The sequence below is a fragment of the Chaetura pelagica genome, unplaced genomic scaffold, assembly GCF_000747805.2.
Source record: "Chaetura pelagica isolate M959 unplaced genomic scaffold, ChaPel_1.0 scaffold159, whole genome shotgun sequence".
In the NCBI taxonomy this organism is placed as follows: Eukaryota; Metazoa; Chordata; class Aves; order Apodiformes; family Apodidae; genus Chaetura; species Chaetura pelagica.
In genome coordinates, this window is record NW_009954555.1 from 5,287,817 (window position 1) to 5,305,828 (window position 18,012).

At 47.8% G+C, this 18,012-nt stretch overlaps 1 protein-coding gene across 1 annotated transcript in view; it reads left to right on the plus strand.

The window, feature by feature from the left end:
* Nucleotides 1-18,012, plus strand: part of PRDM16 (PR domain containing 16) — a 189,046-nt gene that overhangs the window by 164,402 nt on the left and 6,632 nt on the right. Inside the window, exons 11-17 of the mRNA XM_010005282.1 lie at nt 2,494-2,578; nt 6,203-6,372; nt 8,782-8,859; nt 14,820-14,989; nt 15,727-15,901; nt 16,632-16,862; nt 17,766-17,940. Of these exons, the coding sequence (XP_010003584.1) occupies nt 2,494-2,578; nt 6,203-6,372; nt 8,782-8,859; nt 14,820-14,989; nt 15,727-15,901; nt 16,632-16,862; nt 17,766-17,940 (1,084 nt within the window). The remainder of the gene's footprint in view (nt 1-2,493; nt 2,579-6,202; nt 6,373-8,781; nt 8,860-14,819; nt 14,990-15,726; nt 15,902-16,631; nt 16,863-17,765; nt 17,941-18,012) is intronic.

Genomic DNA, 18,012 nt, shown 5'->3' on the forward strand with positions numbered 1-18,012 from the left:
GCAGCTTGTTCCTGGCAGGGGATGGTTTGTTGTGCTGGGTGAGCTTGGTGTGTGCAGCCAAAGGAACAGACATCCCCAGGAGCTGGGGGCTTCTTAGGACTGGAGAGGCTTGTGGTCACCACAGAGTGGTTATGTCAGCACTTGGATGGGTCACTTGGGTGTTCAGAGGTTTGTGAGCAACCACGGGTACTGTGGCCTTTGCTGGACTAGAAACACCAGCCAAGAGAACAGCACCTGTGTCACTGCCTCGCGCTGCTAAGCGCTCGAGAACTGTGGGAACAAATGATGTCAGTGCCTGCCCAGGCCAGAGAGCTGTCAGCTGAGGGGAGGATTAGTGAGTCCTCGGTGCTTGCTGCTCAGAAAGTGTCTCTGGCTTTACCAGCCCTCTCCGAGCTGGTGCTGTTTGCTACGTCCTCACCATCTGTGATGGAAACGGCTGCATCACAGCCGGGATGTGCCGCGGGTTCTGTCTGTGACCACCATGGGCATCTCCGGGAAACACAAGTGATTGGTTTGTAAAAAGTACTTCTGGCAATAAGTAAATGAATGGGATAGAAAGGCAAAAACTTTGAGTTAGCTTAGGATCCTGCCACCTCTGGGCATTCTCAGTAGGAATGTTAAAACAACATGGGCTGAAGAAGCCGTTGCCAATTAAAATAGCAGGCTCGGGAAAACCGTGAAGGTCCAGAAGACAGATGGAAGTGAGGGATGGGGGCATCGTTTGTTGCATTCCATGGGATGCATATAGTTTTAGTAATACATTAAAATAGAAAGTCAGTGGTGGAGCTGCTCGTGAATCAGACTCCTGATGTAATGAGCTAAACAGCAGAGCTTCCAAGTCTCAGCTTAAAAATGATGGAAATATTTTGTTTCTAAACTTCTCTTTATCAGACTCTCTCACATAATTTGGCTCCTTCATTTTTCTCCCAAAGGCCACTTAAATCCTTGACATTTTATCCTGGTGATATAATTTAATGCAGCCAGACAGCCTGAAATCAGTGCAGTTTTTAGCTCAGCCTCGTTAAGGTAACGTTCTCAGGCACTGGGCTGAAAAGATCAGCTTAATCCTCTGCTGGCTGCAGAGTTCAGCTCTGACGAGGAAGTCTGGCTGTTTGGTGTGGTCTCATTACCCAGCGTGGGGAGAAGGTGAAGCTGTGTGAGGCTCAGGGTGTTTGCTGCAGGTGGGACTGTCCCTGCAGCCACTGTGGTCCCTGCCTGTCCCTGGAGCATCCCAGCTCATGTCTGTGTGTCAGAGGGGGAAGCTCCCCTGGCCAGGACAGAGCTCACTGCTTCTCACTGCTCCACCTGGGATCAAGGCAAAACTTTTCATCTGTTTTTACAGATTGTTGTTTTTCCAGGAGCTCGTGCTCATAGAAACGTGTACCTTCCAAAGCACAGCAATTCTGACTGCATTTCAAAGCCAGCTCTTTGCTTTGCTTCTACCCAAGAAAAATTAAATGCAGATTAAATAGAGCTCACTAAATAGCACTCTGCATGACTCTTCTTTAAACTCTTTGGTAATTTGATCCACACACCAATCAGCTGAAATGCAGCAAAATAATTTGCTCTCATTTATGCTGGACTAATGTAGTTAAAATTACTCTTACTACTGGATTTCTGCTGGTCTAGCTGAGGTGGACTCTGCTCCAGCAATTTAAAGATGCAGCTGCATTTGTTGGAGTCGCTTCCGTAGCATTTCTTTCCCATTGAGAACATTCCAGTTTCTCTTCCTGGCGATTCCACACCACATTTCCCTACGAGTAGAATATTTTATGAAAAAGCCTGTGTTCTCCGAAACAGGAGCCCAACTTTAGGATTGCACAGCAAGGTGCTTAAGTGTGGAATATTTGAATGGACCAAAGTGGCATCAGGAGAACTCGGGTTCTTAAGTCACTTCAGAAATCTCCCACCAGTTCCTTTGTAAATTGTTGTCCACTTATGGTTGCCAAAGAAACTCAATGCAAATTGTATCTCAGCTGCAAGGGAGGAAATAAATATGAAACACCTGATGATTTCAGCACACTGGGGGCTGCAAAGTCTGGCCTAGTGTTAACTCTTAAGATAAAGACAAACTCTGCAAGACCATTTTTTTTCCATGCAGTCGCTGCCTGCTGTGGACTCCAGAGCTTCCCCCACTTACACTTTTGCTGTAAATGTAGGGGCATTTCACAACAGTAGAAGCTTAGAAACCAGTGTAGCAGAAGCATTGGATCTCACATAGAAAGATCAAAATGTTTTCTTGGTTGTCAGTTTGATGGCTAAAAAGTATTGCCCAAATGGGAGGCTCTGGTTTTGTGTTGTTTCCAGTGCCTTTTGTGGGGTGAGTTGCTGGTCATGATTTTTGCTGTCCAGTAGAGGGGGAAGAAAGACATTTGGATCAATAGGAGAACAGCCTCATATATCTAATTTAAACCCCTCTGCAAATGGTTGGGCTGTGTCTGTGCTGCCTGTAGCCCTGTGAGGTATGTAACCCTCTGTGTTGTTGTCCAGCAGGGTGGAGAAGCGGAAGGTGACAGACCCTGTGGGTGCCCTCAAGGAGAAATACCTGCGACCCTCCCCGCTGCTTTTTCACCCCCAGGTAACAGCAGTGACCTCCTAATGTGATAGCTGACCTCTCCAAGTAGTGATGTTCCTCTGTGCCCTCAGGATTCCCTGCTCCCTAAGGATAATGCAGCGAGTTCTGCCTGGCATCCAGCCCAGCGTGCCAGTCCCCAGCCATCCTCTGTCTGTCCTGCTGTGAGCACAGGCTGGGTGCTGAGCCCTGTGGTCCTGATTGTACTCTCCTTTATATTCACATGCATTGTTCTCCTCTGATAGTGTTTCCCACCTTAGATAAATAACTTGCAGGTTTGTGAAAGCTGGATCCTGGTTGCTTTCACAGCTAAACTTAGTTCCCTCATTGTTTCACATCAGCCTCAGAGTTTGGTTAATAACTTCCCCTGATTTTTCCTTCATACAGGCTGGATAATGGTGACAGGCTGGCCAGGAACATCCTGTGTTTGTGTGAGTTAGAATAGTGGGGATATCTGCCTGTAAAGAATCTGATAGCAGGGAGGAGCTAGTGTGGCACAGCAACCCAACAAGACGATGAGAAACGTACAGACCCTGAGCAGGAGCAACCATTGGGTGGAAGGTTAATAACATTGTTCCTGAAATCCTGACCACGTCCTCTTCCCATGGCAATGAAAAGATGTGGAAGGTCTGGTTATCTCTAATAGCTTATCACACAGAATAGCCTGAAGTTCACAATCACTCAAACCCGAAACTTCCTGATAGCTGATTCTGAAGAAAGCAGGGTGCTGTGTGGAGATCAGAGCTCTGCAGAGCTGCTGTTCCCAGGCTATGTCATCAGGGGGCTGTTTCAAATACAGGCCATTTGTTCAAGAAAATGTGAGATTTTTACTGCCAGATGCCCATCCAACAATATCCTGGATCTAAGAAGCCAGGTTTTCAGGGGCTCCTGCTTTTGTCTTCTGTGTTAGGACCAACATTCACACCCCAGGTCAGTTAGAAAGACACTCTGTGCTGTTCTTTCCCTCTAACCAGGAGTCTGGACTGAGCTTTTTTCTGTGAATAATTCCCCAGCTCTGAGGGCCCCGGGTGGGATGCAATTAAGCCAAAAGGTGTGATAAAGACTGAGTGTTCAGAAGATGCTTTTATTCTCAAAATTAATATTAGGCAAATCTGGTTCCTTTGTCAATCGCTGACAGTAGTTTCTCTGCTCTGGTGGAAGTTATTCTTAACATTGTCTATTTCAAATGAAACTCTGGACAACATAAATAAATGGTGTAACTTTTTGATAACTTAATGGAAAACCTTTTCTCACCTGTTAAGTTTCTTTTCTTCTCTCCTCCTTTTTTATTATAAGCAGGCAGTTGTTCCCTAAATAGCAAAGTGCCTTTACCACTGGAGAGGCTGTGGCCGGTGTTTAGAATTTTAAAATAAGCCCCTGGCTATCAAGCCAGCAAACATCTCTGACTAAGTGCCTAAAGCACAGGGCACAACAAAAGCTATCTCCAGGTACTCCGGCACAGGGCTGAGTGGCACAGCTCTGAAAGATCTGGATAGCATTTTAACATGATGGTTTTGTTACATGACTGGCAGCTGGGGCAGAGCTTTTGCTGTAAATGATCAAGTAACCTTTTCAAGTGGCTGCTGCTAAGTATTACTTACTATTTATCATGGGCTGGGAGCCTCCAACTAAGGGGCCGTGGATCTATTATCAGGAAATGGGTTTTACTGCTCCTCTTTTTTACAGCTTATGAATGGTTGTCAGCCTTCCACAATGGATTCTTGGGTGATTAAGACAACTTTTTTTTTTTACTTTTTTTTTTTTTTTTTTTATACATTTTAAATTAAATATTAAAGAAAAAATGTTGTGAGAACAAATCTGCATTGGAACTCCACCATCTGTTCAAAGCTCTTATTTCTCAGATGAAGGGAAGGCTGCAAAGTTTGATACATACAGAGAAAAATACAAACCTGCTTCAAAAGTGGAGACAATGGCTGGAGAACTAGCCTTGCCTTCAATGAGTGCAGCATTGACATCTCCCGTAAAGGCAATGATTACCACAGAATACCTTGTAAATGCTTTTAAATCAGAAATTTCTAAGACTTTATCCTCATCATTTGTCTTCAAAAATTGAGCTTTATAATTGTCATTATCTACCTGTAAGATAATAATTAAAAAACCCACACTTTTTTTTTTTTTTTAGTCATACATTTTAAACAATATCTTGGCTCTCTTTCCCCCCACCCTGAGCCCAGTGTAATAAAGTGTAAACGTGCAAAAGGTCAGCCCTTCCTGTACAATAGAGCATCCAGGTTTGATGTATGGCTTCCTACAGCCTTCCGCCTGCTCCCTGGCTCCTCTCCCCCGTGCCCCAGGCTCCTGCTTCCCTCTCCCCGTGCTCCCTTCATTCCTGATGTCATGGGCAGGGAGGAGGCAGCTTTATTGCTGCCTTGTTTGTTTTACCCGTGTTTTCTGCTCGCTCTCTGGGAAGTGCTCTCCAGAGTGCATGGAACTGCACCTTGGAGATGTCAGCCTCGTCCTCTGAGTTGCTTTTCTCTCAGATTTGGATTTCCTGTTTTGCTCTAATGAAAGTAAAAGTGAGTTTCTTTAGGGAGTGTTTTTATGTGTATCCTTTTTTGCACTCAGGCTGACTTTTTTTCTTTTTTTTACTTTCCCCTTTCCCATATCTCTGGGTTTTTCCCATTCTCCCTCTTTCTGGGGTGGTCTTTAATCCAGTATCTCTGTGAGGTTGTGGCCATTGCTGAGTCATACAAACTGAAGATGCTGAAGGCCCCAGAACATTTAATTGGGTGTCACATCTCCAGTCCCACGTGCCTGGCACTGTCACCCCCACGGGCTGTCCATGGTCCTCCCCACCCTGACTCATCCAACCACTGCTCTCATGGAGTGTTTTGACTGGAATTCCCCCTCACTCCAGGAAGCTCAGCCATCTCCCACCCATCCTTTCATCACCTTTACTGGCTTCTGAGCCTCCCTTACACATAATTAAGATGTTGGCCTCTTCACTAGGCAAATCTCTGGGGACCCGCTCCATCCTGAGCCTGATCTTAACTCCTCCTCTTCCTCAGCTGCCCCCTCTCCATCCCTCCAGCCTCTCCTCCTCCTTTGCTCCCTCATCTGTAGTCTTGCATTCCCCTGTGCTCCCTCCCACTCTGCTTTGGCCAGGATTCTCCAGCCTCCCACCTGAAACATCCCTGTCCCCTCTGTCCTCTACCCTGCCTGCCCGTGGCTCAGTGCTGCTGTCCCTCCCAGCCTGGGGGGGTGATGGATGCTGGATGAGGAATCAAACCTCCCTGCTCTCCCAGGCTGTGTGCTCAGGTTGAGAGGAGGGTTTGGGAGGCGAGTGCCACCCAGCAGTTGACCACGGTGCCTCATCTCAGTGTCACCCCTGGGCAAAGGGAAGCAAGTGCATCCTGAGATAATGTTTAGTCTGAAGAGCTGAAAAGTGAGGATGGGCAGAAGGTGGATGAGGTCCCAGTGCTTGCTGCCTGGTCCTGCCAGTGGTACCTTCCTGCTTCCCCTGACCCTGTCCATGATTGCTGCCTTCCATGGCTGGATTCAGTGGCTCCACTCCAGGACCAACGTGGGCGCCGAGAGGCACCTCCCGTGCCTCGGGTGTCCTCCTTCCCGCGGGTTTTTATGACCCGAGGTCTTGCCTTGTCCTCCTAGATGTCAGCCATAGAGACGATGACGGAGAAGCTGGAGAGTTTCGCGGCCATGAAGGCAGACACGGGCACGTCCCTGCAGCCCCTCCCGCATCACCCCTTCGGCTTCCGCTCGCCGCCCCCCACGCTCTCCGACCCCATCCTGCGCAAGGGCAAGGAGCGCTACACCTGCAGGTGAGGGTCTGGGCACCCCTGGGGACAGGTAAGGGCCCTGGCACCCCCAGGGACAGGTAAGGGGGACCCGCACCAGCCCCCAGTGTGCGCCAGAGCAGCTCCACAGGGACGTGTCACCGCCTCGGCAGGGGCAGGAGGGGAAACAAGGAGCAGCAGAATTAGAACAGAGCCTCCTGATGACTAATTTGCTCTGAAATAGCTTGTTTTGTCTGGTAGGAAAATCAGCATCTTCTGTTTTCTTTGTAATTTGTAATGGCCTCAAGAGCAGCTCTGGAGATTCTCAAGCAAGCAGAAGGGTCCAGGCCTCTTGTGTGTGGCAGCAACTGCCCCAAGTCCCAGTGCCAGGGCTGTCTCAGCCGTGGCCCAGGTCAGCTCTGCCAAACAAGGCCAGCTGAAAGCTGGCATCCACTGAGCCAGGTTTGCAGGCTCAGTGCATCTGAATATCGGCCATGAAGGCAGACACGGGCACGTCCCTGCAGCCCCTCCCGCATCACCCCTTCGGCTTCCGCTCGCCGCCCCCCACGCTCTCCGACCCCATCCTGCGCAAGGGCAAGGAGCGCTACACCTGCAGGTGAGGGTCTGGGCACCCCTGGGGACAGGTAAGGGCCCTGGCACCCCCAGGGACAGGTAAGGGGGACCCGCACCAGCCCCCAGTGTGCGCCAGAGCAGCTCCACAGGGACGTGTCACCGCCTCGGCAGGGGCAGGAGGGGAAACAAGGAGCAGCAGAATTAGAACAGAGCCTCCTGATGACTAATTTGCTCTGAAATAGCTTGTTTTGTCTGGTAGGAAAATCAGCATCTTCTGTTTTCTTTGTAATTTGTAATGGCCTCAAGAGCAGCTCTGGAGATTCTCAAGCAAGCAGAAGGGTCCAGGCCTCTTGTGTGTGGCAGCAACTGCCCCAAGTCCCAGTGCCAGGGCTGTCTCAGCCGTGGCCCAGGTCAGCTCTGCCAAACAAGGCCAGCTGAAAGCTGGCATCCACTGAGCCAGGTTTGCAGGCTCAGTGCATCTGAATATCCCCAGAAATATGTATCTGTTGCAGCTCTAAAAGCTCCTGTTGCAGCAGATCACTGGGGAATAAAAACCTGCACCTGCTCGTGCAGTTTTACCTGCAACTGCTCGAGGTTCTTGTGGCTGCTGCTGATTTTTCTTGGGTGCAGTGAGTGGGTACATATTTTGTTTGATGTATCCCTTATGTTCAGCTTTGCCACAACAGCCATGGGTTCACATTTCAGTTGAATATTTAGAAATCTGAGGTTTTTCCCTATAATAGGGGCTAACTTATATGTACATACACATTGGCAAGTCAGGCTTGGGATTTTCATTGCTGATTAACACATTAACTGTTCGTCTTTGGGGCATCTGAAGGTGCTGAGTACCTCTTACATTAAGAAAGTCTGTTCTTATGTTCCTTTTGCAACATAAAGCATCAGGTTTCATAGTCACAGAACGTAACCTTTCATCCGTAGTATTTTATTTCTCAATGAATGTTTTTATTTATACCTCACGTCCTGTTTAGTTTGCTGTGAATTTATTTTACTGCAGAACACAGTTCCCTCTCTTATTTGGTTTCCTCTTGCTGCATTTCCTTATTCTAAGCAGAATGTGGTGGTGTATCCCAATAACAGTGACTCAATGCAACATTCATCTAGGAAAAAAAAGAGAGAAGGATGATCAGGTAGATTCTGTGTGATAAATAACTAAACAGGGTTATAAAGGAGCTTTATAAAAACCTCAAGTGATGGACGTTATGGATGGGCAGTAATTAAATACTCCTTATCCTAGTGCAGGAATGAGGGGTTGTCAAGTACAGTCAGTGAGTACTCAAACAGGCAGGAGGTGCCTTCACACCACAGGGTTCTGCAGAGGAGCTCATTGCTGGGGGGTTGGGGATGTCCAGAGCTCACGTGCCTTCAGAAAGGCTTGAGGAAAATAGAAGAAACTCAGAAAAAGGTATTGGACACACCAAGGAGCTTCACCTTCTGATGGAAGCTGGGAGAATGTACTGGTCACTATGTCCTTGCTGTGTTCCTGTGGACCTGCCCAGGCCTCCAGGATAAGCTGCTAAGTCACCAGCATCTGGGGCTGGTCTGAATGTTCTTACAGGGTTTTTTTTCTTCCTCCTGCCCTTCCCAATGCTGCAGCAGAATCAGCTGTTGTGCCGTGTCTCCAGTGGAAAGGGGTTTCACCAGGATCTATCCACTGTGGATCCTGTTACTCCGAGTGGATGTTGCTCTGCTGGTTCTTGCCTCCCTGGGGACACAGGTGCCCTCAGCTCCCAGTGCACAAAGGGGTTTCCAGCTTTTGGGAGTGGTTTCAGCACGAACGTGGCTGCTGGTGCTGCCGTGTGTGAGGGCTCTGGGATGCAGGAGGTTCCTGCACTGATGGTTCCTTTGGCTTTTGCTCTCCAGGTACTGTGGTAAGATCTTCCCACGCTCAGCAAACCTGACAAGGCATCTGCGAACACACACTGGAGAGCAGCCCTACAGGTGAGCTGGTCCCCCAGACAAAGCCCCTTTCCCAACACACGCCTCATTCACCACCGTGTTATTTTTCCTCCTTTTTGTAAAGCTGTGCCAACATAATCCTGCAGTCCTGCAGCATTACATCTAGTGATTCATGGGATTGTATATTATGTGGACCAGCCAAAAATAATCAGGCTTGGCAGCTTGAAGATAGACACTTAACTTATATTTAGATGTATGCTGGCAAATGAGTGCTCTGATTTCCAGTGTTGTTTAACACTCACATTAACCATTCATCTCAAGGACAGCTGAAGGTGCTGAATGGCTCTGAAAATCAGGCTGTTTTGAAGGCCTTGCCAGTGAGTTGGCTGCTGGGTCTAGCTGGAGTTTTCTTCTTTCCCTGATGTGTATCAGAGGTGCCTGGAGCTGTGGATCAAAAAACAAAAGCAAAGCCCTGTGGTGTATCTCTGTAAAGTCAAAGCCAGAGACTGTCCTGCCTCCAGTTGCAGAGTTAAAGGAGAGTGGTCGCAAAAATGCAGTTGGGTGTCTCAGGTTGAGGGCTGGGTGATGATTTCCTGCTGGTTGTGGACAGGGTCTGGCTTTCCCAGCCCTGTTGGCATCGTGTGGAACTGCCCAGCATTGCCCTGCAGCCCGGGCACGTGCAGGGGCTGCAGCTCAGGTGCCTGTTTAACCACTTTAAATTGGAACAAAACTCACCAGAAAACACAGATTTAAGCGTGTGTGTGTGTGTAAATATGTGAGGGACCATTTCTCATGGAGACCAAGTGGGAATTCTTTCCCACAGTATTTTCTCCTAGTGTTTTGCAGTCTGTTGAAACAAAAACAAAACAAAAAAACATTTGGGGAAAAAAACTGCTTTGGTTGATTTCGTGTTAGAACAGGTACATAAATGAGCAGAACTGAGTGGGTGACGAATGGAGAGCTCACTGCAAATCAAGCATTGTGCTTTCCAATATGTGAGTAAGTGTTTTGTGCCTTCTCAAACAATAGTAACAATTCAAACAGGTTCAGTTTTGGTAGCTAATAGCATGTTATTTCCATACAGAGTCATAAGCTCACAACAAAGCTAGTGTAATAGTTGTTATACAAAGAGAAACAAACAAATTTATGAGCAGCAAAAGGCCATGTGGTCAAATACATCACATTTTTATTCCTAGTTTAGCCCCAGAAGCTGCTCTCAATCCCTGGGACACAGGGAATCACTTTTTTTTTTCCATACAGAGCCATACAGAATTTTGAGTGTAGACATTAGGTAAATTAAAAATAATTTCAAAACCCCTCTGCAAAGCAGACATATATTTTGGAATGATTCCTGCTCTGATTTTTTTTTCAGTGGGGTTATTTGATATGCCCTGAATGAGCACTGTGTGTTCACTGGGCACCCCGCTCGGGCTGAAACGCTCCCGATTATTCAGGGGTTGTTAGTTCAGTTTTCTTCCAAAAAAGGAGACTTGCAACTTAACAAAGGTTAGGAAAATAAAGATTTATTTGATCTGGTCTTTTCCCAGAAAATGGCCTGTGTGGGTTTTTTGTGATGGAGGTTTGACTTCTGGACAATGTTGCATTATAATAGCACTCCTGAGAGTCAGGCCTAAGTTTACAGAAGAGCTGAGTTATCATTGATTTTTTTTTGCTCTCTGAGAACTGAGATTTCCAACTTTTGCAGAAATAATTGTTTTGAGAGCTTGTTTTTTAAGTGCCAAGTTTGTGCAGGTAAAGGGGCTTTTCAGTGTTTTACTGATTTCTATCTTACGAGTTTTCTATTGATTGGGTTTTTTTCTCCTTTGACTCTGCCAGTTATATATTCATCTAAATATGAATTAAAATGTTCTTTACACTGATGTAAACTGACCGAACGTCCACAGGTAGCTTAAAGAAACAGGCAGGCCAGAAAATCCAGCCCTTTGGTTTGGGTTCCTGGTTGTCTTTGAGAAGTGATGTGTTTTTCACCAAGGCACTTAAACTTCCTAGGTGTCTCTTTAGTGGTGTATAAAGTAGGAATGAACAGCACAGGAGCAATAAAGAGGCGAATTAATTCCTTTTGCAAAAACTTGTAAAATCATGTTGGGCTTACTCAGAAACTCATGTCATAAAGAACAGGAGTTTGTTGTTGTTCTGAGGCTCCAAAGCAAAGTGCAGAAGGAGCAGTTTGCAGGAAACTCCTGCTTGGAGCACGGGAACACGTGGGTGCACCGTGGGTGTGGGTTTGCTGCTTAGCTCTGTTCCTGTTCTCTGGAATCACAGAATCACATCAACCACACAAAACACAGACTGGGAACAACTAAAAGCTGTTTGATTCAGCAGTAATTTATTTTCTTCTTTCAAATACCCCCTCCCTCCAGGATGCCATCTAATCGATTCTTGAATTACACCGATCCCAAAGCACTGCCCTGGGAGGCTGGGGTTCCCCCCTGGGAGGCTGGGGTTCCCCCCTGGGAGGCTGGGGTTCCCCCTGGGAGGCTGGGGCTCCTGATGGCTGTTTGGAATTGGGTTTTCTTTAGTTTCCCTTTAAGCCCCCATGCCCTGTTATCTGCATTAAGCTGAAACCAGCAACTAAAGCTGATCTCTACCACGTCGGTTCAGATTGCACAGAGTTCAATACAAATCTCTTCCTTCTTGTTTTCTGTTTTTAAAATGCAGCCTCAACTCATCCCTGGGATAAAAGCATTGGGGATGAGGGGGAAGAGTGCTTGTCTGTGTGTCTTGTGCTTTGCTATTGCAGTTCAGCCTGTACAGCTCACTCTGATCATCAGGTCTGTGAAGTGCTGCCAGTGCTGCCAGGCTGTTGAACCTTCTCAAAGTGTGTTGTGGAATCTCAGGTCTGAGGTGTTCCCGAGCTGTGCAGCCACTCGGGGATGAGCTCAGTCACTCCTTCTGGGGTTTGCCCTCTGCTTTTCCCCCTCTGGTGGTGTTACACCAGCTACCCGAGCTCCTTCAAGAGCTCCCTCCCCAGTCCCAGCTTTGCCTCCTCCTTTGCTCTCTTTCACTTTCTAGTTTTTAGCTCACGGGTGTGTTACTTGAAACTGATAAGGAAGGAACTTTACTTGCTTTTTGTCAGTGTGTTTACAAAGCAAATACCCTTTCTTTTGAGTTTTATTCTTCTCCTGCCTCTGTGTTCACCTCTTCCCTGAATTTAAGCTGGTTCCTCTGTCTGTGTCATTTATTTAGATTGAAACCAGCAGAGATCTGAGTACCGACCCCTCTGGGACCACAAATAACACGGGACGTCTCCCTCATCCCTCTGCTTTCAGACATGAGCTCTTGCTCCTTTCCAAAGCCCCTCTGTTTCCTATTTTTTTAACAAGCTCTTTATCCTTTCTCCCTACCCTAACCTGGTTCCACATAGCTCATAGTTAGAGTGAGGACCTGTCAAAGGGAACTTTTCAAAGACTTCCTGAACATCTAAATGAGCTGACGTCCCGGAGGCCGGGGCGCTCCTGCCCGGCGCACGCAAACCTCCCTTTGAAGTCACTGGGTGTGAGTGATGGGGGGATCTGAGGGGGGCACCGGGCAGCCCTGGGCTAAGCAGAGCCCTGTGCCAGGCCCTGGGCAGCCACGGGGGAAGGAGAGTTTGGTTTATGAGGATATTGAGGTGTTGAGGGTGGGCAGGGAGGGAACCCTCAGCAGAAAGGAGGAGGGGGCTGCTGGTACCAGCAGAACTGAGCTGGGCAAAACTTCCAGTACCTACAGGGGCTCCAGGAAAGCTGGGGAGGGGCTTCTTTCTAGGGCTTGTAGTGAGAGGACAAGAGGTAATGGATGGAAGCTGGAAGAGGGGAGTTTTAGGTTGGACATGAGGAGGAAATTCAGTAGTGGGAGGGCGGTGAGAGCCTGGCCCAGGTTGCCCAGGGAAGCTGTGGCTGCCCCATCCCTGGCAGTGTTGAAGGGCAGGTTGGATGGGGCTTGGAGCAACCTGGGCTGCTGGGAGGTGTCCCTGCCCATGGCAGGGGGGTGGAACTAGGTAATCTTTAAAATCCCTTCCAGCTCAAACCATTCTTATGAAGTTCTGTGGGATAGCTAGGATACTGGGGCAGTAGCTGTTCTGGGCATTTCCATTTCCTGCAGCGCTGAAGAGCAGGAGCTGCTGAAGCCTGGCAGCTCTGGGGAGCAGGCTCAGGGCTGGCAGCAGACAGGAGGGGAATAAGAGCTGCAAATCTGTGTGTCTTTATCTCTCTGTGTATGAACTGAGCTTGTTCATGCTGAAGTTCAAATCCTGTCTTGAGTTGTTCAATTCATGTTTTTTTGAAACAATGAAAAACTTCAGAAGACTGAGAAAACTGATTTTAAAAGATGTTGCTTCTTCCTACGTTAGTCATAACAAGGGTTTGTTATTTGAAATATCTTAATTCTTTTTGGTGATTTAACAGTAGGAAATTCAGGGGTGGACATGGAATCCATAAACATTCAGTGAGAGAGAGTGTTTCATAAATGCATCTGCTATTTCCAAAAATAATATCAATTTATTTTTAGAGCCCAAGGAAAAATCACAGCTGTAGCACATCTGGAAACAGCGTGTGTGTTTCACAGCAGAGATCGTTTGCACTCACACCTCCCTCCTGCGTTTGAACCTGTTGTGTTTGTAGGGGACAATGCTCTGTCCTCAGCATCCTGCCAAATCCAGTTTCACACTGAAATAGGTCAGGTCTGTGTGTCAGGGCCCCAGCACAGGGTCAGGTCCATGTGTCCTCTCAAGGGATGCACCCCTGGCGTTCCCAAGGGGTGCAGAAAGGCACCAGCATCTTCCCATCTCACGACCAGGAGCTCAGCTCGGCAGGACCAATGTTGCTCTGCTTAGAGGAGCTCAGGGCAGTTCTGCTGAAGCAAGTGGGTTTGTTCTGGAATTAGGAGGGTTTAAGAAGTTTTGGGTTTGTCCTGTAAGTGCAGGGAATTCACGGAGGTGGGTGCAGAGAAAGGATTCTCTTGCTCCTGGGTTTTGGAGGCAGAGCCGTGAGGAAAGCAGCTTTGTCTGAGGTACAACTGACGTGTTTCGAGGGAGATCTAATGAGGGATTCGGGTGCATTCAAAGAGGAATTCGATTTCCTGTAGCTTTAGGACCGAAGCTCTTGACTGCGGCTCGAAGCTGCCCTCTTCAGTCCAGGGGCTGCGAGAGGAGAGAGGCTGAAGTGGGAAAGGAACCCGGTTTAGCAAAGCCTTGTTTTTATTTGGAGAGAATCTGAATCCAGGGAGGGAGGGGTGGCAGCTTTGAACAAGCTTCCAAGACATCTACCATGGGTCCTGCAGAGGTTTGTTTCAAAGAGAGAACATTTCTTCACTCAGCAGTTTCCCTAAACATTCTGGCTTGGCTCCTTACATTCCACATTTTTTCATCCATAAACCAGATACTCACTACATAGGAGTAAATCTTATCCTGTTTGGAAATGACAGTGTATTTCTTGGGAGCTATTGTACTATAAAAATAACCATGATTGCCTGGCAAGGCAGGCTGTGCTGCCTACAGCTCGAGTAGCACCAGGAACTGCACAAATAAATCTGGAGGTTTTGGTATGTCCAGATAACTGTGTCATGTAGGGATATGCTAATAACTATTTTATGCATGTAGCCTCCTGTCTTTCTTCTCCTTCTGTCTTCCTTTTCCTCCCTCCACAGCCATATTTCACCTACTTCCCCTACAAAAGAAGAAGGGGGGAAGAAATAAATCCACTGTTCTTATTTTCACATTCATGTGTGGAAAAGTAATTATTTTGTTTAAAATCCTGATTTGTTTGGACGAGTTGCTTCTTAATTAATCCTACTCCTTTCCTTGTGCTCCTTGAGTAACAAGAATATCAGATTTGTCTGGAATGATTAATGCTCCATGTTTCTTAGCTCCTTGGCTGAGTAAAGATTTATAGACCAACATTTTCTGGGTTTCTGATAGTCAGATTTTTCTTTTTAGTGGGGTTTTTGGGTTGTTTTTTTTCCCCTTCCCCCTCACATTGCACTCGTCACTTGCTTGTATTTTTCAGGTGTAAATACTGTGACAGGTCATTCAGCATTTCCTCCAACCTCCAGCGGCACGTCCGGAACATCCATAACAAGGAGAAGCCGTTCAAGTGTCACTTGTGCAACCGCTGCTTCGGGCAACAGACCAACCTGGACCGGCACCTGAAGAAACACGAGCACGAGAACGTTCCAGGTAGGAAGGGGCACGGCTGGGAGGTGCTGTTGGGGCACTGCAGGGAGAAGACACTGTGCTCTGGTCCTTGGGAAGTCTGCGTGGGAAGCACTGATCCTTAAGGCTAAATAGCACTAGGGAGCAAAAGCCCAAGGGCAGCTCCGTGTACAGCTGAAGCTGCATTTACCCACAGTGTGTAACTCCTGCACACGCTCAGCCCTGCCAGGCTCTTCTCAGGTGCCATGTGCCCTTTTCCCATCCATGAAGTAGCCCTGGTGGTGCTAACTTCCTGGGGACTCTGTCCAGGGAGCAGAACCTCACCTGATGGGCTGTGCCTCTGCTGTGCTGATGGGGACACGTCCAGCCCTGCCCAGCGTTCCAACCCAAGGTGCGTTTGTAGGAAGGTGTGAAGTTCAAGATGATTTTGCCTTATGATAAAAAAGTGAAGGAAGAAATTCTTGTGCTGAAGCCAACTAAGTGATATCCCAGCCCTGGGGGGTGAGGAAAAATATGGGAAAATATTAGTCAAAGAGCTTTGGAACGGGTAGTGGTTGTTAAAATGCATATACCACCCAGAAGTGCTAAATACTGTAGTTAAACCAGGAGCTTCCTTTGGCAGCTTTGGTGCACGAGATTTCTCCTGGATGTTAAATCATTAATATATAGTGAGAGGATTGTTGCATAATGTTCCTCCTTTGAGTTTCTCCTTGATAAGAGCTCTGACACTATCTTGTTTCTCCTGCTCTCTTCTCCCCCAGTGAGCCAGCACTCCGGAGTCATCACAAACCACCTTGGGACCAGTGCCTCTTCCCCAAACTCGGAGTCAGACAACCATGCACTTTTAGATGAAAAAGAAGATTCGTATTTCTCTGAAATCAGAAATTTTATTGCAAATAGTGAGATGAATCAAGCATCAACTTTAGCAGATAAAAGGTAACCAAGCAAATAAGATGTCACTTGGTGACATGTTAACTCAGTTGAAAGCCTAGTCAGCCTCTGTCCTGCAGTGCTTGATTTAGAACCCTCACAAGAGAGCAATGTAACAGTCTGCAGAGAAAGTGTGTTCAACTTGAAGCTCTGAGCCCAGTGTTGTGTCTTCAGACTGGACTGGAGTTGGGAGGGCTGAGCCCAGAGAGTCAGGGACCCTGGGAGACATGGGTGCCCCCTGCGGGGGAACCCAGCAGGGCCCCTGGCAGGAGAGGGTGGGCTGGATGCTGCCCTGGGCTCAGCACAATAGCTGGGAGAAAATGCAGTTTCTTCTCTAGCTAAAAATGTGATGATTGAGCCATTACCCTCTGCCACGAAGCCACGTGGCCTGTTCCAGCAGGGCCAGAGAGCTCAGATGCAGGGAACCCAGGCACCTGCTTTTCTAGTCTATTAACTCCAGACTAGACAAAATCCTGGTTTGAAAAGCATTTGGGTTGGTATGTCCTTGACATGCTTATGAGCTCTTAAGACACTGTGAAGGCTGATTTTTTTAAATGCCTGAAACATGTTGGTTTTCCTTTTCCTTGCAGTTGAATATGTATGTGCCTGTAAATACATCTCTGTCCATGGGTCTGTGTGCAATGATCAGATTTGTGCATTAGGGGGAAATGCACGAGTTACACATTTGACATCTTTCTTTTTTGCTTTCTTCTGTCCCTTTGACCAAATATTTCAGGCCAGAAATCCAGGACATTGATGGCAATTCCCAGTGTCATGGATTAGCAAATGAGAAAACAGAAGACGTGGATGATGAAGATGAAGAACTGGAAGAGGAAGATGATGACAGCCTGACAGGGAAGTCCCAGGATGAAACAGTATCACCCACTGCAGAGCCCCGAGGACCGTTTGAGGATGAGGAGGATGAAGAGCCCACGTCTCTCACCATGAGCTTTGACCACACCCGAAGGTGAGGGGGATCATTCCCAGTGAGAAGCCAAATGGGGCTCAGATTTCTGAGCCTGTGGTAGATTGTGAGTGCAACTGTTTTGTTCTTCAAGCCATGTATCATACCTCCAGTCTGACTGAAGCATTCACTTGAGATTCCATTTTCACCATGGGCTGGGGGACAGGAAACAAGTGGACTGCAAGGAGAATCTGTGGTCAGGTGTACATCCAAGACTTGGGGTGTTCTTATCAGGAGGACAGTTAGTCCAGCACAGAAAGCAGCACTTTCAGAGGACCACAGCTCAGCAGGTAGCATCTCTCTGGAGCTCTGCACAGGGCACAGCAGGAGGCACCACACTGTGCTCTCTGGTTTGTGCTGTTCTACCCAAAAAGTTATTGACTTCCAGTGGGGACTTCTCAGAGCTCTGGGAAAGAGTAAAGGGGTTTTTTTGGTCTCCAAGCCATGTCTAGACACCTTTAAGATGTGACCCTCTTTCACACAGTGTAGGCTTAGCTTTATTCTTGCCTCGGTTTCCCAGCTGGTGTTTCTAACAAGTGTCCCATGGTGCCAAGCAGTATCTTCCTTACATCCCTCTTCTCATTGCAACTCCAAGCAAGTGCAGCAGTGCCCCTTACACAGGGTCAGGCATGTCCAGGACATCTCCGTGCAGGAGACCAAGGTGAATGGTAGCCACGCTGAATCACAAATCCCTCCAGCACTAAGGCTTGTTTGTGTGTAGCCCTGCTCTCCACTCTGTGCTCATTCTGTGTCATTTCCCTGTCTGTCCGTCTGTCCCTTCACGCATGTGGCTTGTGAGCCCCCCTGGATGGTGCATGCAGGGCCTGGGGAAGCAGCACTCGCATGGGATAGGTGGGAATGGTGGGATGAGCTAACAGGTCAACCCTTCCCTGGTCCTTGGTACAGGTGTATTGAGGAGGACGAAGCCGGCTTGTTAGATTTGGAGCAGATGCCGAATTTTGGGAAGGGGCTGGATCTTCGCAAAGCAGCCGAGGAAGCATTTGAAGTTAAAGATGTGTTTAATTCCACCTTAGACTCTGAGACAATAAAACAGACTCTGTACAGGCAGGCTAAAAACCAGGTAGGTAAATGCCAGAACGTTTTACCTCGCTTGCTGCCAGCAGGGCAGCACAGCGAGCAGCTGGCCCGGTGT